General features: G+C 35.8%; 1 protein-coding gene across 1 annotated transcript; it reads right to left on the reverse strand.

The window, feature by feature from the left end:
• Positions 1–7,519: 7,519 nt before the first annotated feature.
• LOC110461949 lies at positions 7,520–24,108 on the reverse strand. The gene is made up of 12 exons (XM_021515692.1): positions 24,002–24,108; positions 21,129–22,409; positions 20,460–20,792; positions 18,905–19,001; positions 17,963–18,108; positions 16,747–16,795; positions 14,963–15,065; positions 14,583–14,655; positions 13,826–13,972; positions 11,590–11,729; positions 10,875–11,026; positions 7,520–9,935 (listed from the first exon to the last, which is right to left on the reverse strand). Exons 2-12 carry the CDS (start codon positions 22,365–22,367, stop codon positions 9,166–9,168), a joined length of 3,249 nt encoding a protein of 1,082 aa, XP_021371367.1. The 5' UTR covers positions 22,368–22,409; positions 24,002–24,108; the 3' UTR covers positions 7,520–9,165.
• Positions 24,109–24,114: the final 6 nt, after the last annotated feature.

Below are 24,114 nucleotides of genomic sequence, written 5' to 3' on the forward strand. Positions count from 1 at the left end.
GTGTTAACGATAAACCTGTAGGACCATTCACTTTAATTTCGGGATATATAACTATTTGTTTGGCGTATAACCAATATCTGTCACCCACATATCCACAGTGAATGCCTCTAAATGGAGAAAACCTGCAGCAGTTGATATGAGAAACACGTGTTCGTCAGTGCATGTATGTGGCGGCAAAAAGTGAGACAGAAATTTGGCAGGCAGAGAGATTTCCTGTAGCCCTTATGCCGTTTTACTGACTTTTTATGAATATATTATCACATAAATGAATTGGTGTTTATTGCATATTAATTTATGTCTAACAAACTCCTCATTTTACTTATAATGTCACTAAAATATTGATTTGATAAAGGGAGTTGGTGTATACCGATTCTCAGACACACATAAACAGCATTTGTTAACCAAACAAGAAAATAGGAACTTAGTTCTCTACATGATTACACGATAAGTTTAAGCATAAAGTTGTAACAAAGTAACATCTTCTTTGAAGCTGATGCTGACCAATGACATACAGGGTTTCTTTGTCTCTGTATCAGATTATCCCCATCCATGTCCGGTGAAGGCTCCGTATAGTTGTGGCTTCAGTACAGTAGTATGTAATAATCTCACTCTGGCAAAGATTCCTACCTTCACCAAGGTCAACACCTCATGGAAATGCTGGAATCTCAACATGAATAACAATAACAATATTAAAACGATTCCGTCTGGAGCTTTCAGTAACCTCCCTTTCTGTTCCCTCCGTATTGGTCATAATGGCTTTGAAATTATTGAGGGTGGGGCACTGACTGGATCGGAACCATACATACGAATGCCGAAGATCACCATGCTAAGTATCCATGCTTACCCGATAAACAACCTCCCAGAGACCATGGCATTCGCTTCAACCCTTCAATTTCTCGATCTTAGATTACCAGCAATGAACACATGGCCGTATTTGATTAGTGCTCTAAAATATGTTTGGAACTTGTCAATTGATAATTTGCAAATGTCCAATTTACCTCTTGATGCATCCGAAGGTTTAGAGGACTCAATTCAGTCGGTGTGGTTTTCTACAACGAAATTCAAAGGTATATCGAAAGAGACTCCGAAAAATGACAAGCCTGTCTATAATGGACAAGGTAAAATTAACATCTAAAGGAATACTTGATGACGCATACATTGGCATGGATTCTCTTACAGAAATTATCCTAAGTGACAGTAGTATATCAAGGGTACCGAATGTGTCCTATATCCCGGTTCTTTCCTTTCTCTCCTTGACAAATTCACCAGTTTCAACTTGGGATTCAACTACATTGCCAGAACAGACACTCCTGCAATCAGTAAGTCTCAGCAACACTAATTTCGATCACATTCCGGCCGCTGTGCGTCGTATCAGAAGTCTGTATCAGTTATCACTAGAAAATACCAGTGTCTCATATTGAACTAGGAGACCTGACAGGGCTTCAAAGGTTACAGGAACTTTGTCTGAGTCAAACTCAATTGACCAACATATCTATGGACGCGTTTAACAAGGCAGTGTCTTCTAGTTCTGCATGTAGATTTCAGAAAACTCTCAGGATTTCCTAGAGCCAGTGAACGACTCCCTGCTCTGAGGGCCGCGAGTTTACAAAATGTCACAATTGAATGCTCCTGTGTAGAACTTGGCTGGATGAAGACTTGGATCGGCATTAAACAATTGATGGATGGTGGCGGGCAGTGTCATAACAAGCACATGTATTTGACGGACTATTAACGCACTGAGGTACCAAAGTGTCGTTGAAAAATAGTGCTACTGTTGTTGTTCCTCAATCAATAAACATCGGGTTTGAAATAGTCATCGTTTGTTTTCTTCATTTGATGGAATAGCATCGATGTAAGCAGTTATAAATGGAATCTGAAAGATATGTGAAAATTAATATCAATGATATCACGTATTAAGTAAAGACATAAGCCACAAGAAACACGACACCCAATGAGCCTACACCACTTCACTGTCACTAATTTCACATCAGTGACCTTGTGAAATGAGTGACCTTAAAAATGGTCAAGACCAAAATAATTTAAAATGGCAAAATATCATTCCATTACAAGTTGTTGGTTTTGTTTGATTTTTGAAGTTATTTTACTCATCTGACATGCAAAATCCAATATTTCATAAAACTTTACATCATAAAATTACACGTACATCCCAAATTCAAGGGAAGTTGTGTTAATGGAATGGCAAAGTTGACACCTCTAACCTTGAAAATAAGTCTAAATCATTCATCCAACATTGCTATTGGTCAAATATCCTCACCCTAGGCCTCCTAGTTATTCCTAATCCTCACCCTAGGCCTCCTAGTTATTCCTAAACCTCACCCTAGGCCTCCTAGTTATTCCTAGACAATCTTTAACCTTTCTTAGTTTGACCCTTGTCACCTTGAGCGTGGGATAATGTTATTGATGTGAAAAAAACTAGTCCTTCATCAATTCTTGGTGCTGGCCAAATATCTTTACCCTAAGCTTCTTGGTTATTCAGAAGACGTCGTACACCTTTTAACAAATTTTACCTTCGTTAACTTGAAGGTGGGAAAAGGTTTGTTCATTTGAGTAAACCTGAAAACCAGAATAGTCACAATATGTTACTAATTTGTGCGGGGTATGTCTACCAAGGGAGATACCATGAGTAATAAAGCTGTACTCACACACTAGAAATATAATTAAGCAGTTAATACGATGTCACAACGAGTCTTTGTACTTCTAAATCAAATTATCAAAATAGAGCAATCGTTGATAAAGTTGCTATACTGTATCCGACAAAGCAAACTCAAACGTCTAGATTAAGGATAATATATTGGAGATCATAGAAGTCATAACGTTCATTGTAAGCTCCTTGTAAAGATGGCTACGGATGAAATATTTGTCTGCATAATTAAGGTAAGATGGTGAACTACAAACTTTTTGATACTTTGAAAAAAATACATTATGACGGTGTCGCATGTGATTTGGGAAACGCTTACACTTCCAAAACATCTGATTACCCTTAATAATTATGGTAAGGTAATGATTTACATATGTTTTACAGTATGAAAAGAAAACACAATGACGGATGAACAGAGCAGCTGGGTTCTTCTCCAGATTGTCGTGTACTTCTTCTGTTTCAGTTCATGTCATTTGTTTTTCATTGTGTATTGAAGCTAAACTCTATGTCATTTTGTATGTATCAATTGACCAATATGATAATAATAATAATTCAAGGTTCTTATATACCGCTTTAGCACCACCTAGTTCGTAGGTCGTCTCAAAGCGGTTCACAAGTTATTATCCGTGGTTATAGGGCCTTTGCAACAAGTCAATATCTTTCTCAAATCCCTTGGGAGCATACAGCCGGTGCTGCCATTTAGGCGCTCACAGATAACATTCAACAATCCAAGCACTGCCCAACCATGTACTCATTTACAGCTGAGTAGACTAGAACAAGCGGAGGAAAGTATCTTGTTCAAAGATACAACACAGTGCCGTGACGTGATGCAAACCCTCAAAGATGTACTGTGAAGGCTCCGTGTAGTTGTGTGATGAATTAAGTGCTATGTAATAATCTCAACCTTGCAGAGCTCCCGACCTTCACCAAGGTCAATGTCACTTGAAACTGCTGGAAACTCACCATGAGTCCTCTTTGTTCCCTTCAAATTGGTCATAGTGGCTTTGAAACAATAGAAGATAGGGCGCTGACTGGATCGGCACCATACTTTTTCTCTGTTTTTATGCAGTTCAATAACTTAAAGGAACTTCCGAAAGAAATTGCGCGAATGCCAAACCTTACAACGCTTAATATCCATGACAACTAAATAATTTATCTTCCACGGACCATGGCAATTGCCTCAACCCTCGAATTTCTCGACATCGGATCACTAGCAATGGCAGTATGGCCGTAATCAACTGGAACTTTAAAAAATGTATATAGCTTGACAATATATAAGTTGCCGATGACCGAATAACCTCTTGATGCATTCGAAGGTTTAGAGGACCCAATTCAGTCGATGTGACCCCGGTTTACTGCAACAAAATTCAACGGTATTCTGAAAGCACTGAAGAGACTCCGAACAATGACAGGCTTGTCTTTTATGGATAATGTTGAATTAACATCTGAAGGAATAACTGATGACGCATTCCTTGGCATGGAATCACTTACAGATATTTACATAAGTAACAGTAGTGTTTCCAGGGTTCCGAACGTGTCCTATATCCCAGCACTTTCCTCTCTTATTTTGACTAATTCACCAGTTTCAACTTAGGATTCAACTATATTACCAGAACAGCCAATAGTCTAACTAACACGGATTTTGATCACATTCCGGCCACTTTGTGCCATATTAGAAGTCTGAATCGGTTACCAATGAACTATACCAAAGTGTCAAATATTGGACCTGCTGACCTAGCAGGACTTCAGAAATTACAGGAACTTAAACTGAGTCATGGTCCTTTGGCATATATATATATATCCATGGACGCATTTAACGAGACAAATAGTATTCAAAGTTTCAAAATGTCACAATTGAATGTTCTTGTGCAGAACTTGGTTGGATGAAGACTTGGATTTGGGTGGTGGAGAGTGTCATAACATACACATGGATTTGACGGACTACATATGCAGTGAGCTACCCATGTGCCCTTTAACGATGATTAATTGCGTTACATCATTTTTGACACTGATCGGTGTTTTGTCCATTTGATACAATATGTTGACCCACACTCCTGAGAAAATCTGAAAATCTCACGCAGCTTGATATCAATGTGATGAACGACTGTACATGATGCATTGTTTATTACTAATAACTAATAATATTATTATTGAAAGGAATAAAACAGTGTTGATATTCTTAGTTTGTCTAAAGCAACATATTTAATTAACCCTTTGATAAATCGTGTGTGGAAAGGATGTATAATGTCGGTAGGGGATGTGGGTAATCGACAACCGTTTGAGCTATACCTACTGTTAAATCATATATCAGCAAGTTCTAATTGTAGACGGGACCATAAGTCCCCAAAACTGATCCCATAGTCGCAAATGATACCAGTATAGATTTTATGATGCAAACATTTGCTTTCATACTAAGTTCAAGCAAAATTAGAAACAGTGGGGGACCGTTGGCATCACCTTGGCGTACACCTTTAAATGTTTAAAACAATCAGACTTTTTCACCTCTGACCTTGAGGTAAAGGCCACAGTGACCTAATGACACTGTATTGCACATCATCTGTAGGTGATGCAGTTATACTGCAAGTTTAATCAATATATCTTTATTAAAAGTTACAGCCTGGACAAGATGTTCCTGAAAAATGTGACCTTTGACCTTGGAGTCAAGTTCACAATGACCTAATGACAGTGCAATGCACATCGTCTATGGGTGATGCAGGTATACTTCAAGTTTCATCAAGATTATCTTTAACGGTTTAAAAAGTTACGGCCCGGACGAGATCATATCAGAATAACGAGTACTAACACAATATGTCTTTCTTCATTCAAAGGGGAAACATAATTAAAATGATGCAGATCTTATATCTGATTTTGCCAATATATCACTTTACCAGGACTGCTGCTTATTAATTGGTCATTAACTATACAGTTGCAAATTTCTTTCATATTTCAAAAAAGATGACATGCTTTTATAATGTAATTGTTGCCCTGAAATGGAAATGATAATATCACATAAAACGATTTTGATATAAATTACATATTGATGCAGACAGAAATATTTTTTTGATAAACGTTGATCATTCATTTGCATTATGGTCATTATCTGATTAGTATTTTAAAACTCTGCAAGCCCCAACCCCCTACTCCCTTCAAATCAATTGGTCCTTCTTCTATTGAGTACCTCTTATTAGGGAGATGTGTATGCCCTACAGTAATCACGTTGTCTGCCTGTGTGTCTGGCTCACAGTCTACACTTTTATTTCCGTATATTATCTTGGAATACAAAGGATTATTTTTTATTAATTTGACATAGTGATTTACTATGATATATAGACGGCAAAAAGGGTTAATATAGTTTTTAAGGTCATGGTCAAGGTTACGGTTGCTAAAAAGGATCCGGGGTAGGGGAAGGGCATAAATTACAGTCAGGCACCTAGCGGGGCACCCTCGATATCCAGGGGTTACACTCACTTTCGCTCTCTGAAACTCTGGAATATGTCACAACAAAATTGAAGGCACACGGTTAGCTATTTGATTGGTGTCAGGTAAAAACACCTGACCAATCACTAGGCTGATACTTGTCCTTTGAAGATTACAGAGGAGCGATTTACTGTTACGCGACCGCGAAATTCTTTTGATGTACATCAAAGGATCAAACTGGTCTTCTCGTTTCATCCACAAGGTGCTGTCCACTGAGCCTTCGATTTTGCTACGACATATTCCAGGGGTGTAGAGAGCGAAAATGAGCATAACCCCTGGATATCGAGGATGCTAGCAGGGCTATTACTGACCTGTCAGTGTTAACGTTCTAGTTGTATTTTACATCTTTCTCCATATGTTTTTATTTCAAATGATGACTGAAGCAATAAAAAACTGGTATGATTTCATTTTATTTCAAAATCTTCACACAAAGTACATCAAAATTATAAATAGTTGTGACTCTGTGTTAACAGAAATACAATGTTAATATATGTATCTACCAAGTAAATGTTATTTCAGCTCTTTAACAAAATATTATTGTCGTAACAATTACTAAAATATCCTTATGGAATATTGTAAACTAGATGTCATAACAAAACTGGTTCACAAACTGAAACAGCAAAATAATATTGGCTCAATTAATTCAAAAGCCTTAAGTACCATATAGCAGAATATTTTCACGATTTTGCGTGTCATTAATGTGGTCGCCAAAATATGTCCTGTCAATGTGCTAAAATAGACAAGGGGAACAACCTTTATGATTGTCTTGGTGAACATGTGTTGCAGGAGTTAACATGTATTTGTAAATATTTGCGTTTTATACGAAAGTCAACTTGTGATGTCTCCAGTCTACATTAGACTCAGTCTCCGCGAAAAATTGAGTTCCTCCACATGTCTAGATTGCAAAAATTATAATCTGTGTAAATCTTATTATCTAATTTTGCTTCCAAATCCTCCAAAAAATTACCCCGCATAAATAACCTGTTATATTACTTCTTAAACCATACTTATTATCTATCTATCAAATCAAAAGTTAATTTCACCGTGTGGTTTCTATCCCTTTTCAACCCAAATCTCAATTCAAGTACAATTGCTGATGCTGTTTAAGGGTGCTACCTATTTTTAAATATATATTAAAAAGATAATTCAATCACAACAGGCTGGGGATAAGTTAGTGTGTGTTACTAGTTGTAGCTGGGGATAAGTTAGTGTGTGTCACTAGTTCTAGCTGGGGATAAGTTAGTGTGTGTTACTAGATGTAGCTGGGGATAAGTTAGTGTGTGTCACTAGTTCTAGCTGGGGATAAGTTAGTGTGTGTTACTAGATGTATCTCGGGATAAATTAGTGTGTGTCCCTAGGTGTAGCTGGGGATAAGTTAGTGTGTGTTACTAGTTGTAGCTGGGGATTAGTTAGCGTGTGTTACTAGTTGTAGCTGGAGATAAGTTAGCGTGTGTTTCTAGTTGTAGCTGGGGATAAGTTAGTGTGTGTTACTAGATGTAGCTGGGGATAAGTTAGTGTGTGTCACTAGTTGTAGCTGGGGATAAGTAAGTGTGTGTCACTAGTTGTAGCTGGGGATAAGATAGCGTGTGTTACTAGTTGTAGCTGGGGATAAGTTAGTGTGTGTTACTAGTTGTAGCTGGGGATAAGTTAGTGTGTGTTACTAGTTGTAGCTGGGGATAAGTTAGTGTGTGTTACTAGTTGTAGCTGGGGATAAGTTAGTGTGTGTTACTAGTTGTAGCTGGGGATAAGTTAGTGTGTGTTACTAGTTGTAGCTGGGGATAAGTTAGCGTGTGTTAATAGTTGTAGCTGGGGATAAGTTAGCGTGTGTTACTAGTTGTAGCTGGGGATAAGTAAGTGTGTGTTACTAGTTGTCTATTTGTTTCACTCGAGCATTGGGCTTCTACAGGAAAACTTACAAGAACTAAACTGCTGGGCTTCCTTAAATGAGTAGCTGTCAAAAGAGCATAATACACGACCACATTCCACTTCGGTTACATGTATCTAAATGTTGAACATGGATAGGCTCCACAATTCCCACGTCTATATTTACCAATTACTGATGGGGGTACCTCACATATAATAAGGTATCTTATTATTGTGAAATGCAACTCATTTCAGAAGAATTTTTCACACTAACAACCTAGAAAAATATCTTTTATGAGTGATATTAAAATGTTGATTTGATTAATTAGAGCTTTTATATCAAGCAGAGGTTTAATTTTTTCAAAAGGACTGTGCGAAAATGAAACATAATGACATCCTACAAATTCTGTATGTTCAGACATGTAAGGGATACTGTTTCACCACTTCCATGTTTAAGTGAATATTTCTAGTCAACAAATGATGCAAACATAACAATTACAAAACAGACAACCAACTCTGTAGGAAATTTTCCAAATAAAAGTGAAAAATATGATTGAAACCACACATGTATGAGGTATAAATATTGATACCAGATTATAAAGTGTTAGATACATATTGAGGGAATCTGATCGTGATGTTGCCTGGGCATGGTGTCACAATCCAGGGAACCTACAGACCCCATGGAAATCTTACACATGTATTTAAATTTGTTTACAACTTTTTTCGTTTGTAATTAAGGAGTTAAGATGATGGAAAGATTCAAAGGTTCAAAGGCAGGGCATTACACTGTAAATTTCTGAATGTAAAAGATTACATGTACCTATTCCCACTGATGTTCATGAAAAACTTATGTTAATATTTGCAGAACCGTAATATGAAAAAATCCTTTCCTTGAAGTAAATAATGGATTTGAATAAAAATATGTAACATATCTGTATCAATAACACCCAAATAAATAAATCTCAGATTGGAATCATTTTTCTACTCATCAAAAGTTTGGATTTCCATCCAAAACTACGGCGAAAGTGAAACAGTTCATCTGATGGGTTCTATTGTTTACCTAAAATTTTGAGGCAACAATTTCTATCACAGAAAAATTCATGCATACACACAATCGATAAGATCAACATGGATAAATTGTCCAAAAAAACAATTCATTGCTCTGTTCATCGATGGGTGTACTCAACTATGTACTCTGGATAGCACTGAGCACAGTCAAAAATGACAAATATTGATGGCGTCAACACATTGTCAACGCAAGAGTTGAACGGACGTCGCTTTGGATCGCCTGGGTCTGATGGAGGCTTGCGTATACCAGAGTTGCCAGAACAACATCGTCCAACTAATGCACGGGCCACAAACATGTATTTCTTGTTAGGGCCGATCGTATCCTCAACATTGGTGAAGATGATTTTATCAGTTGTGCTACTCACATCAGGGTTACTCACATTGGCTGGCATGATTTGACCTTGGCTGTGACCTTGGAATATTGCCAGAGAATTGTTGGTGTTTGATTGTCCAATGTTTGCTGGTGCAAACACAGGCTGGCCGCTGTTGTTAGATGGTCCAAATGGCCCAAACATTGCTGCTCCATTGTTACTGGAAGACGGGAAGAAATTATTGCTGAATGTGCCTGCAGCATTGCTATTACTGGTACCACTTAGGGGTACATAGGGAAATGCATGTGAGGTTGTTTTAAAAACATTTTGTTGCTGCTGCTGCTGTGGCTGTGGCTTATGCATGTTACTGAAATTGAATGAAGCCAGGAAAGGATTTGGAGCATTGTTCGGTGGAGTGTTAAATGACGATGGCAGATTGAAAGCCTGGGCAAAAGCTGCACTGCTGTTTCCTGGCGGTAAGGACCGGACACCCATATACCCAGGAGTCATTTGGTTGTACCTGTCTGAGTATGAAGCTTGCTTTGCAAAGTAGGTACCTACAACAACAAGAAGGCCACTTTCTTTCACTAAAACATAAAACCCTGGTATCTGATGTTAATCATTTTACCAAATCCCCAGATATCATTCCAGTATAAATCTTCATATATTGAATATAAATCAGGTGAATAAATTGTTTTTGAAGATCCTTCTCTCTCCTTTCCAACGTAATGCTGTAGTATTTAAAAAGACTACCTAGACAGCAGGTGGTTTCATTCTTCCACCTCACATCTGATTTTTCTGTTTTAATTATATGTAATGTACTTCAAGGGCTATTAAACCCCACCCACAGACCTTATTATGCCTTCATAACACATCACAACCAAATCTTGTGATACTTCTCTATTACTTTGAGACCTCTATCAACTGAAGATTGTTCCATTCATACCCAATTTCATATGACACAGTCATGATTTACTGACCTGCATGAAACAAAGGATATTCCATTATCCAACCACAGCCACATTCCCTTTGAATGAAGGCTGTTTGATTTAATTATTCTCGTCCACAACTTATCATGATTTGATGACTATTGCCTTGACCATAGGGTCTCTGCACCCCTGGAATAAGTCATGTTGGAATTGAAGGCTCAGTATAACCACCTTGTGGATGGTACAAGCTGACTAGTTCGATCCTTTTATGTACATCATCAGAACCATGCAGCGTGTAATGGTAAAATTGACCAGTTTTGAGTTGGCTGTTCCTTCTTTGTGGTCTCTATGTATCAGCCTAGTGATTGATCAGTTATATCATTTAAACCAGAACTAACTGCATGCCTTCAATGTTTTCATGACATATTTCAGGGGTGCAGAGAACGTAAGTGGATATAACCTCTGGAATTTTGAGGATGCTTGAACGAAGACTGCTCAATGATCTTGACGAATGATGACTGTATCTTCAATCACCCCTACCACACACTAAAATGTATCACGATGTACCTTGACCGAAGGCTGTTCCGTTTTCTCCACACATCCTCCAGTCCAGTCCTTCTCTACAAATTGCATCAAACGCTTTTGTACTTGTGCCATGAAAAAGTTGCTTTTCATTGAGCTGGTTTTGCCCAAAATCTTCCACCATATGCTTTCTTGATCTATAAAAAACCAAGATAACAATACCCGATAATTCACATTAATACATTGCAAATGTGATTCTAACAAACAAACATAAATGTATGTTTAAAGACAGTTTGAAAGGTATTCATTTTTTTTTTTTTAAACTAAGATACCACAACTATATTCAAATGTTTCATGATTCTTCGATGTTGCTTGGGTTTTGTTACAAAATTCTTTGCACAAATGGAAGTCATGAATGCCAGTCAATGTAACTTAAGTAACTGTTTTATATAAGCTATTTTGCAAAAACTTTTTATCTAAATTTCATCAATATGAAGGAATGCATTTTCATTCAAAAGCAGTATTAAATTTATGAAATAAATGGTAATTTTTTCTTGTTAATTAATCAATAATTATACATTTTAAAAGAAACTCAGCAGCATTAACTTTTAAAACTAAATAAAAAAAACATCATTTCACACAATAATTCAAGATTAATTAAAACACAAGCAAAAATTAAATTACAGTACATTAAAACACAAGCAAAAATTGAATTACAGTACATTAAAACACAAGATCATGCCATGGTTATGGTACCCACAGACAGAACTTCTGCCACAAGCGTGGATTCTGTATCCTTCTGACCGCTGTGATCTGGCTGGCTGACATACTGAGAGAGAACAAAGTCTTGATGTGTTGGAACTCCACACACTTCTCATCCAGGGTAACAATCGCATAGTCCTGTAAATAAAAGCAACCAATTACTGCACTAAACTTCACAAAAGTAAATAATAATAATAATAATATCTTTTATTTATCCAGGGATACATATTTAGACAAGTCTAATTAACAATATGGACCTGCATCAATATATTTACAGATATCACAGAAAAACACACTTAAACTACATGAAAGACATTTGCAGATTAAATTACATGTAAAAAGTCTCTTTCATTAGGCCTGTAAATAAATGTCATCAAACGGCACTAAATGGCATTAAAGTTACTATCACTAAGTCATATAAGTTAAAGCTACTAAACTTCATAAAACTTCACTAAAGTTGCTATTACCTAGTACTGTAAAAAAAGGCCAGTAAACTGCACTTAACTTATTTGAAATATATATCAATTAGTCATGTAAGTTAAGATTACTAAACTTCATGAATTCTTACTAAAGTCCCTATCACTTAGTCCTGTATATAGAGGATACATTATTTCAGTAAATTTCATTGAAAAATCAAAAGGATTGGACAACAGGCTCTACCTATATTAATCCATTCCTAGCCAAAGTTACAAACACACACATAATATATAGAGAGAGACAGTTACATCGTAGAGGTGGTTACAGTGATGCGAGGGAGTAACACCCAGACGATTTAGTTGACAATAAGCCTCATTTATTGAGAACAAGGATCCCCCAGTGTTACACTGTAATAGGTCCACAGGCTAGTACGGATTCTGATCACACAAAGTCCTTGCCATACATGGCCTAGATCATTTACCCCAGCAGACCTTGGATCAATAGGACTGCACTAAACGCCACAAAAAATCACTATCACTTGTAATTAGTTTTGTAAGTTAAGTCCTCTTATTAAGGGGATAACCCTACTTTATTTTGAGATTTGCGGTGGTATATCATGTTTATACTTTTGCAGGTTTAGTTTTATTAGTGACACGAGACGGAGCCAGTTAACGGGTATTTGCATCAGTATAATCACAATATACGTCTGCAAATCTCAAAATGCAGTAGAAACATCCCTATTGCATTTCAATTCATCGAAAATCACCAAAAGAAACAGCAATTTATAGATGATTTGTGCACTTTCATCAAAAAAATTGTCTCTAGTGTACATTTATGTTGTCAGGAACTTTTAAAGTGAGGCAGAACTACATTGACCTTTTAGGGTTACATTGTTGTTCAAGAGGTCATTTATAATCTATTTCATGATGTGTCAGGGTCAGTCGGGGTCACTGACGCAATAACAATCACCATCAAAGCTCCATATGCAAATTGTGGACAGTATATCATGGTTATACCATTGCAAATTAGTTTGATTGACCAATCAAATGCTGCATTACATTTCAAATGAATTAGAATAACATATATGTTGGAGCAAGTACTTGTAGGATATTGAACAATCTGCCTTGAAATTATCTTAACCTATACTTTCATTTTCTTTCACATTTTGTTTCCCTAAACAGAACCTCTGCATCCTGGATAGATATGCCTGGCCTGCTGACCTGTGCCATATAGCCGATTAGCTTTAACTAACTGCAGACATCTCAGAGATACATAACATATAGAGGACATGAGTAACACCCTACAGGCAGAGATGTCGTTTACAATAGAACACTATTACAGAAGCTACACATATAGTTGTGTACATAAATGAAAATCCCAGAAAAATGCAATGTCGGTGCTAAACACACAAAGAATTTGCTAGAACTTTATATCTTATTTTATGCTGGTGCCTGGATTATGATCCACAAAATACATATTAGTGCCCAATTTAGTTCCTATAATTTTGCTATAACATTAAATAATAACTCTATAACTTACTTATTACTTAGAATATAGATAGTCCAATATATTCCTAGACAGTTTCAAAAAAATAGATTTCAAATTGTTTGTGACTAATTGGACTCCTTGGATTTTTGGCATCTACAAGTTCACTTACAGAGGTGTTTTCAATTTATTTTCGTTCCAGTCTGATCCTGCCATATATACGTGGCTTTTACAGTCTTTACTCATGTTTCCAAATGCTTATATATTGTATATCTCAACAGTATTTTGTTTTGGCAATCCGAAAATTCCGAATATTTTTCAGAGTTATCTACCTTGTCACCTTCTTCAGGCATTGGGTGCCAGTAGGAGGGCGGTTCCAGGTCCTTACTGTCCAGGTTTTCTTGCAGGAATGTTGTGAACTGGTTACAGTCGTCATGGCTGGTCATTACCCACAGCCTTTTACAGTATCTACAGCTCGACTGTAACACAATTTACAACTCCATGATATCACAAACTAAACACGAGACAGAAAGAAACAATACCACAGTAATGAGATAGAAAAGTCTATTATTTTACAGATTATATTAAATATTATTGCTAAATATCCATCAACATACTTCCATAAAAGAATTTTTAAGAAATGTTGTATTAATTCCTACTTCAGGATATTTGTTTTACTTTATTACTTACCTGAAAAAAATGCATGAAACGTAAACACAGTTGCCATTCTCGGCCGTGGAAAGCATTATTAGCTTTACTGTGCAGTAATGGATATTTTTAAATTTAAATTTATCATTAATATGTGGACATTTACAAACACTTTTTTAGTTTTTCATCTTCAGATATTTTAAAATCCCCTTAAAGTATTTTTGTGAATATACTACATTTAAGATTAAATTAATGTGCTAATTTTAAATTGGATTTCCAGCAACCAATTTCCTGTATAGATTTACTTTGAACTTTTAACATTTGAAGTATTGACTTTTAACATTTTGTCCGTCAAATTAAAACCGTGGAAATTTGTTTTAAAACAAAATGAAGTGCTGTACAGTAAGAAAACAGCTCATGCAATATTGGTAGAATAATTACGTTTTTACAATTAGGGCATTCAAATTTCTTGATACCCGCATCCATCACCACTGGAAAACTGCAATTTGGACACCTGAAAATAATTACGGGAATCAGCAAAAATTTCATGGTAGATCATTAGTTAAAAAAACACCTCATGATTTATAATTACATCTAATAAAATTAGCCCTGCTGTAGAGTTTTATAAATCAGGCATGAACAACTTTCCTTATCATCATGGCAATACTGTAGTAGATTAAAAGATTGGCAGAAGAGTGTTCATAGGACATACCAAACATGCAAGCATTATTTTTGCATCATTTTCATAACAATTTCACTGGTTTCAAAAAGATGGCAATCCTTTATATGCTATTCTAATATAGTAGGTAGCCATTACTCACGTTACTAGATCTTCCATCTTGATGATAGACTCCACAGCTTGTTTGTGTAGCTTCTCTTCCAATAGTTCTAGGATTAACTTTGGTAGAATCTTCTTTGCTTGACCTAGTGTGAACAACAAACATAAAGGTAACATATAAGGCCAAATAAAAATATATGCATGTTTCCTGTTTCGGCTCCAAAAATAATAGGGCAGGTAGGAAAAACATTTTTATTTTATTTTTTCATTTTATTTTCTGGTGAAGGCACCAAATATATCCTTTTTGATTCATGTTAAATAAATATACAAATGCATTCACAGTTTTTGTGTTGAGCAGGCTCAAACAACATTTTGAAGTAATCTGTGATTTGACCCACCTAAATGATTATGGAATAACCAACTGTAATTTACAGTAGTGCTATAGCTACCACCTGTGTTACATTTCTAAATTATCCCTACAGCTGGACACTAGTTTTTAGTAATCCAAACTCCACTGATGGTCACCAGTGTTATGTTCTCTTTTGTATTACTGATACTTTCTGTTCTCGATTTCCACTATCTCCTGTTCAAGTTAATTGAACAACAAAATAAGTATATTTATGTTTACACTATATGTTTAAATATGTCATAAATTGGACTCTGGTAGTCAGCATCAGCTTGAGGTACAAACACTGACATCACAGACTGGACTCCTCCCACCCAGACTACAGACAGTCACACTAATCTACAGTCCCAACCTATATCATAACCACAATTATCTACGGCTACTTAGCTACTATCTTCAAATAAAACTCTGACACTGACCACACTAATGAAATGGATAACAAATTATATGTACACTTTGAACAATTCTACGGCTAATAAATGCATTACAGTGACTGAAAAACTAATAAAATGTATTAGGGTCGGCATGGAAAAATAGGGTCTGTCGTGAAACAGGAAACACAGATATATCTTTATTTGGCCTAAGCATTAAACAAAAAAAACATTTTGAAATTTTCTTTTTTGGATTTCATATTCAACTAATCAGGTTCTGGAAAACCAGTCCTAGCCTGAAACAACTAAATAAAAGTACTGTAAACCAACAACCTTATACTCTCACACTTTGAAAATAAGCAATCTATCATTGGAGGCCAGCAAAATAAGTTTCTGATGTACAGATATCAATGAAGGATTCATCAGTATTTTTGTCTAATGGCCACTTCATCTACTTAACTTTATATTTCACAGTTTTTGGAAGCGAGAAATAGCATTCTATCAATCTGACAAAATTGATATCTAGGAGAAAGAAAATATTCACTGCATTCAAAAAGCAGACTTTCTGTTAAGATGAGGTGATGGTAGATTTGTTATCTATTTAGGTCTATATATATTTATATGTATCTACACAATTAACCCTTTCACTTCAATGTAACTTTAGTAGACTCGACCACGCATTGATCTGGATGAGTCCATTATGGTCTACAGCGGTGAAAGGGTTAATAATGAGTTTGCAATCAAATCCCTTAAAGATAACAAATGGAAATGGTAAAAATAAGCTTCATTTGTTTTACAAAAATTACAATATTTTATATTCATCACTCTGACTATTGTTGGCCCGGATGGTAGCACATAGGGGTCTTAATGTTGGAAGAAACTGGAATATTTGGTGAAAACCCCCCATTGTCAGGCAGCTAGTGACCCATATACTTTATCATGTCTGACAGGGGAATCAAACCCCGGCCCGGCATTGCAATGGTATGCTGCCATATTGTCATGCTCATCGTTCTGGCAAAAAGACATACTGAGAATAGGATGTATACTTACTCTCTGGTACCTTGCTCTGACAATTCTCACTTGGACATTTGATCTGAGTCTGGTAAAAATACAGAAAATATCTAACTGCAAATGATGTTGTTAATTTAAAAGTATTCTGTAGTGAAAGCATCACTTAAAAGAAGGCAGAATCTAGAAGCTTATAAACCTTATATATATATACAAACAATAATGAAAATGCATGTTTAGTTTCATTTCCACATAAATTAAATGTCAACATTGTTTGAATAACGTTTTCTTTTGATACTGACATCAATAGTATACTGACATTAGTATACTGACATCAATAGTATACTGACATCAAAAGTATACTGACATCAATAGTATACTGACATCAATAGTATACTATACTGACATCAATAGTATACTGACATCAAAAGTATACTGACATCAATAGTATACTGACATCAATACTGACATCAAAAGTATACTGACATCAATAGTATGCTGACATCAATACTATACATCAATACTATACTGACATCAATACTATACTGACATCAATAGTATACTATACTGACATCAATAGTATACTGACATCAAAAGTATACTGACATCAATAGTATGCTGACATCAATACTATACATCAATACTATACTGACATCAATAGTATACATCAATACTATACTGACATCAATAGTATACATCAATACTATACTGACATCAATAGTATACTATACTGACATCAACAGTATACTGACATCAATAGTATACTGACAACAATAGTATACTGACATCAATACTATACTGACATCTGACATCAATAGTATACTGACATCAATAGTATACTGACATCAACAGTTAATGTGCTTAGTTTGGAATGGACATGGTAACTTAATGTCCTGTGGGCTTGGATGGAAATCTTGGACATTTGATAAATAGAATCTACATTAATAACATGTCATATGGGATTGATTAAAACTTATCACAATTATTATATGCAGCTCTAGCGAAGCTCACTAATCTTTAGTTTTCTGAGAAAAACAAAATCTGTCAAAAAATGAAGTTGCTGAGCGTTTACATTGAATTGGGGCGGGATGTGACACAAGTTTACATTGAATCAGGATGGAACGGGACAGAACGGGGGACAGAACGGGACGGGAAGGGATGCGACACGACGGACATGGCAACACTATATGCCCCCCCCCCCCATTTTATGGTGGGGGCATCAAAAGACAAAACAAAAGAAACATAGAAGAGGACATACCTCCTGGCTGTCCGGGGAGAGTATCTCCTTCACTTCCTTTTCCACACAAGAGTTACAGATAAGATGGCCGTCACAGCACTGTACCACCATGTCCGTGTTTCGGTTCATCTTACATGACTCGCATGTCAGGGATGACGAAGACACTTCTGTATGAAAAACATATGGATTTTGTTTCCTCTTTAGTCATCATGTTTTCTCTTTAGTTAGTTACTTTATTTAAAATTATTTGTAAATAAGCAATTCTGGCAATTTCTGTCCTTTAAATATATTTAGTAAAACAGAGAAGATCCAGTAAACCTATCTATTTTTGTGCAAATTGCCAATAAAATTTTGGTGCATTACCAAATTTTAACAGATTAGGGCACTGAAGAATTGGTGCACACACAATATATACAAAACAATACATTTAAACTTCAATTAGTACAGTTCTAATCTAAAAACACTGAAATAAGAATTGTACTGGTTAAATATATATATGTATAAATATATATATGTTTACAGTAATATTTTTACATTTCAAATCAATTTTAAATATTAAATTACCATTGGAACAGGCAAAGTAATCACATTAAGCCAGAGGTCATTGTGGTGATAATCTAATCCAACACGTCTGTATTTGATATTTTCATGTGTATATAATACCGTGAAACCTGTGTAATCTGACACACTGTGGTGAACATAACATTGCCCAGACTGACACGATGTGAGAACCAACAGGTACTATTTGTTGTTTTACGTAACAAATGAGATTTAACCATTATGACAGATTATAAAGGCTGTTTGAATATTTAGGTGTCAGATTGGGCAGGTTTCAATGTAATCAGATTGATATTACAAAGACAAAACCTTTATACAAAACCTTTTTTTAAAAAACATGAGTTTTCAATACACACATATTAACAAGATAGTAGCAAAAATTGTGTGGATTAAATCTTCACATACCATTGTCCCGAACAGTCTCCATAGATTCTGCAGCATCCATACAAATGTCTTTCTCATCTTCTGAAGACTGATATTCATCGAGTATATTTCGGACAGGCTAAATAAAAAGTACAAAATAATAAGTATAAAAATCATCAGAAGTATTTAGTTTTAAGAAAAAATAATAACACTAGGAAAATTTATATTGATCATAAGCTTATATGTATCAATTTACCCTTAATCTGGGACAATTTTGTAGCCCAATATAAGATTTTTTCTCAAAAAAATGTGGTGATTCTTTTTTTTTTTGAAGGTAGATGTCTTTTTCATTGATCAAAATCATATCACTCAAGTAGGTTAACTTTCCCAAAGAAAATGTCTATTTATTTGTTTAGGTCTAAATGGCTCATTAACAATAACGACAGCAAAACAGGGTTACAGTGTAAATCATGGTTAAATCATGGATGTGCTTGAACAGATGTACTCGAACAATGATTGAGGTTTAACATAGCAAAATACTTTTGACAGGTGCCGAGTCACAGTCAGCATAATCATTGAATAACAAGGCAGAGTATTACAAGGCAATCATAGTCCCCCACCGGTAATGATTTCTGTATTTAACAAACAGTACACTTATGTCAGGAAGCATATAATAGGCCACAGAGGATATAGTGACCTACTTCTTGCATTCATTAATCCCAAGATGTCCGTGTACATCAAATCTGGTTACTCTAGGTGAAACAGTACAGAAGATGTGCCCCAGGCAAACATTTTCAAAAGTTAAGTTCAAAGGTCAAGTCATAGGTCACAGTGACTTAAGTCTTGAGCTCTGCACGCTGCCATCCCAAGATGTCCTTTTACACTAAGTCTGGTTACTCCAGGTGAAATAGTATAGAAGATATGCCCCGGACTAACATTTTCAAAAGTAAAGGTCAAACGTTAAGTTATAGGTCACAGTGACCTAATTCTTGCGCTCTGTACTCAGCCATCCCAAGATGTCCTTGTAAACCAAATCTGGTTTCTCCAGGTAAAATAGTATAGAAGATATGCCCCAGACAAACATTTTCAAAAGTAAAGGTCAAAGGTCAAGTCAGAGGTCACAGTGACATAGTTCTTGCACTCTATACTAAGCCATCCCAAGATGTCCTTGTACACCAAAGCGGGTTACTCCAGGTGAAATAGTATAAAAGATATGCTTTGGACAAACTTTTTCAAAAGTTAAAGTCAAAGGTCAAAGCATAGGTCACTGCGAGGTCATAGTGACTTTCTTCTTGTACTCTTCACTCCGACATCCAAAATTGTCCTTGTACACCAAATCTGGTTACTCCAGGTGTAATAGCATCTACAAGATATGTCCAGGACAAACTTCTTGGACGGAATGACGGTCGGAGTGCAAACCTATAGTCCCCCCGGAAACAGGTGGGGGGCTAAAAAAAAGCCAACCAGCAGCATTTTATGTTACAGGAGTATTTAGACAGATGCTATGTGTCCAAACAACTTTTTTTTTAAATCAGTATAACAGACAGTGACAGGTAGGAAGCAGATCTGTTACTTGTTTGTATATATGTTGACATACCTTCCTTGGAACGACAGATTTTCCCTTTCCTTTTGCTCCGCCCATGTAGTTGGCTTTCTTACCATACAGCCGTACAGCAGGTTTGGAGTCTGTCACATTCTGTCTCCCAGTTGATTGAACAGGTGTGTTGATTTTGTTACTGCCAAGGGCGGCTACGATATCTGGTTCTTCGTCTTGACGAAAATCTGGATCATTTTGAGGTGTTGATTTTGGGTAGTTCCCATCAACCATACCATCAACTATGTGATCGAGAAACTGCTCATTTCCTTGCTGTAAAGTCACTTCAATCTTTAGTTTTATCCACTTCCTACAGGCGTCTGGAAACCACTCACACTGAAACAGACATATTTTCTTTTGAATAACTTTGTTTGCTTTAAAACAAAATGTTTGCCTCTTATATATGAAATTTTCAGGTCAAGTAATTAAATAAGTTGAAATGCGGTATACTAAATAGAAAGGGAAGAATGATTCCATATATATCTAATGAACTTGTATTAAAAACTTTGAATTTCATCAAGATTATCATGAAGAAATCTGCAAAATCCCCCCCCCCCCCCAAAGGTCCTCTAAAATACATTTGTTCCTTAAGTAAGTCACTTAAATTTCAGGTAATATAAATATTTATCATGTAAATATAATTGTTTTATCAACCTTTAATACATAACCTACCACTTTGTCAATGTCCTTCTTTTTGGCAATACTCTGATCAGCAGTCAAAGCTGATTGGTCCTTTTCTGGCCTAGAAATAATGATTCCTCTGGGTTGACTCTCCTGACTGGTTATTGAGACGGTTTTTTCTGTTCCACTCTTTGTCAGTTTTATCGTTGATTTAGAATCTTTTCTTAACCGTGATACAGTGCACTTTGTTCCAATTGCTTTCAGGATTTCTTCACTTCTGTGATTTGGAATCCTCTCAGTATGAAGATTCCTCTCTGCACACAAACCTAAATCTCCCCGAGCACATTCATTTTGACTTTTTGTAACTTTCAAGGGAGGTTCCTCTTCCAAAACTGATGGCTTTTTGGTCTTTTTAGTATCTGGGTTTTTACAAAACATCTTCTGCGGAGAAGAACTGTCATCACTGATGTTGATCACTTTTGTGTGAAATGATCTCTTAGAGCTGAATCTTCTCCTTGCAGTGATCTTGGGTCGATCAGAACTAGAAGAACTACATTCAAAAGGACTGCTACTGATCAAATCATCATCACTATCCCGACTCTGTGAAGATGAACTTTTATCATAACCATACGTTCTCTTCAGTCTTGAATCAGAAACAAATGTCTTTTCAGGTGAACTTGTAATTTCTTCTGCAAGAGATGAATCACTGTCGACATAATCATCAAGTTGTTCATCATCTTCAGTGAAGACAATCACTTTAGGCACATCAGGGGACTGCTGTTGGTTTACTTGGCCAACAGCTGGATTTTGTCTGCTGTTAACAACATCAGGTAACAGAACAGTACCTGGTTCAGATTGTAAAACGTAGTCCTGAGGTCTGTGTCCACTTTGGGTTGGAAAGACCTTTCCACAATCAGTTGTGGTCACGACATCAGGTTTTGATCCTATCCCAATGCTATACAAATCATCGAAGCTCCACTTTGCCTGTTTCTCTGTGATGGCATGCACATTATCTGAGGTAGTTTTTGTCTCTCCCTGATTCGGGTTTGGTGGAATCAAGATTTCTGATTCTATAATTTCATGTTCTCCACTCTCAGATGTAGTTCTATCAATATCTAGACTTGTTATAGAATGTCTGTCGTCCTCATCATATGAAGATGGTCCACCCTCATCTAATTCAACATTTTTCTGTGATGATTCAGATTGGGATATCATGGCAACAATTTTGGCATCCCATAATGCCTCAGTGCGTTCTTCCAAAAGGTCAAGGTCATCATCCCCATCAGTCATGTTTGGGTGAGATGACTGGGACCAAACTGAATATTTATAGTGCTGGAGAAAAAAGTAAACATATAGGTTAAAGCAAACTTGATCACGAGATTTTTATCACCACCATAATTTTAATCAACATTTTTAAAACAATATATTATTTACTCAAGATGTAAATAGGTTCCCTGTTGAACATTTTTGCTTGTAAAGGAATTCCATTTAAAGTGTAATTTTACATTCAAATAGTGAAGGTATTAATATGTCAATAATCTTATGAACTACTCTGTAGGATTACAGATAATATAATACAAAACATATAGGACAGTTGTATAAATTATTTTCCATCTTACTGAATATACAATCATATGTATACATCAGTGGTGTATGGTATAATGTGAGTACCTTTAATTAAACAACTTCATTTTATGTTTTGGGATCAGAAAAAAAATCACTTCTGAAATATCATTAATGACTATATAATTATATCATATGAACGAACAAGAAAATAGTTTGTGTTAGAAACAGTATTTTTGTTTTTGACTTTTATTGTTTATGGCCAATCAATATTTTAAGTCATTTAGGGCATTTGATGTTGAATTACAATTATTACTGTGGCAACATAATCTCAAAGGAGCTTAAATTAGTTGTAAATGTGAAAACTAAGATGTGTTTATTAGGCTGGGGTTTTCTTCATTTATATAGTGAACCAGTAAGTTCAAAGTTGGCACTGAAAGTCTATAAATAACTCAAATGATCTTTTAAGGATGACTATCCCATTTAGACTGTCAAGTTTTCTCTGTCCCTAACACATACCTGCTAACCCCTGAATCTCTGTTAGTTTACAAGACTTGGACATTTTGACAGAGATGTCTGGGGTGTACCAGACATCACCAGACATCTATATCTGTCAAAATGTCTAAATCTGGAGTCAGTGTCAGAGGAAAACAGACATCTATCTGTCAAAATGTCAAGTCTGATGTCAGGGCCAGAGGAAACTTGTGCTATATCCTCATAATCTCTTATCTACAGGGGCTGATTGGATATATTGTTGACTCAAGCTGCCATAAGTATTGTATACAGATTGACATTATAACAATAAATCAACATACTGTATAGTTTACTATTTTGTGTACTTTTAAAGTAGCTTTTTATTACTGTTTATAATACTTCTGAATAAATGCTTTTTACATTAGAGATAACAACTCTATTCTAGAACAAAACAAATAACTTTTTTCCAAGAACAATTAAGGACTAGACGAATATTGTGTTTTGGCGAATGATTTGATTTTTTTTCTCAAAAACAGACTACAAAACCCTGACTAGTGCAGCATACCCCCTCCCTGAGTGCTATCTTCAGAATTTATTACACAATCACCTCGCTCCACAGTCATCTTGCAGAGTGAATGTGGATCCTGTAAATAGTTTGAACTTGTTAACCTGTTTTTAACGAACTTATGTGGAAGTCACGCCACACAAGTCTACCTGCAAGTTGATGCTGTTCGACGGCCCTTTGCAGTATCGCCGTAAATGTAAATCACTGACGAGTGACGGACTAAACATTGCCAGCAGAACAGCAAAACAGTAATTACTGTACATCCTACGTATTTCTCATGGAAATATTTTTGATCTTAAGACAAAATTGTAAATAAAAATACCTTGCTGACCCATGTCACTAATCATAGTTGTATCTAACTAAATTGTTCAGATTCAGTGACAGAAGAAGGCAACCAACAAAAGCGGAAGTGTATTGTAGGCTGTGTAGTGTTAG

This window comes from Mizuhopecten yessoensis, unplaced genomic scaffold (assembly GCF_002113885.1).
Source record: "Mizuhopecten yessoensis strain PY_sf001 unplaced genomic scaffold, ASM211388v2 scaffold10711, whole genome shotgun sequence".
NCBI lineage: Eukaryota > Metazoa > Mollusca > Bivalvia > Pectinida > Pectinidae > Mizuhopecten > Mizuhopecten yessoensis.

Bases quoted from the DNA above. Each gene is read 5' to 3' on its own strand.
- LOC110461949 (XM_021515692.1), bottom strand. From the start codon at position 22,367: ATGACTGATGGGGATGATGACCTTGACCTTTTGGAAGAACGCACTGAG. The intron at 18,109-18,904 runs GTATGTGAAGAT...TTTTTCATACAG, and splicing joins GGAGACTGTTCGGGACAATG to AAGTGTCTTCGTCATCCCTG. The intron at 14,656-14,962 runs GTGAGTAATGGC...AATTATTTTCAG, and splicing joins AAGATGGAAGATCTAGTAAC to GTGTCCAAATTGCAGTTTTC.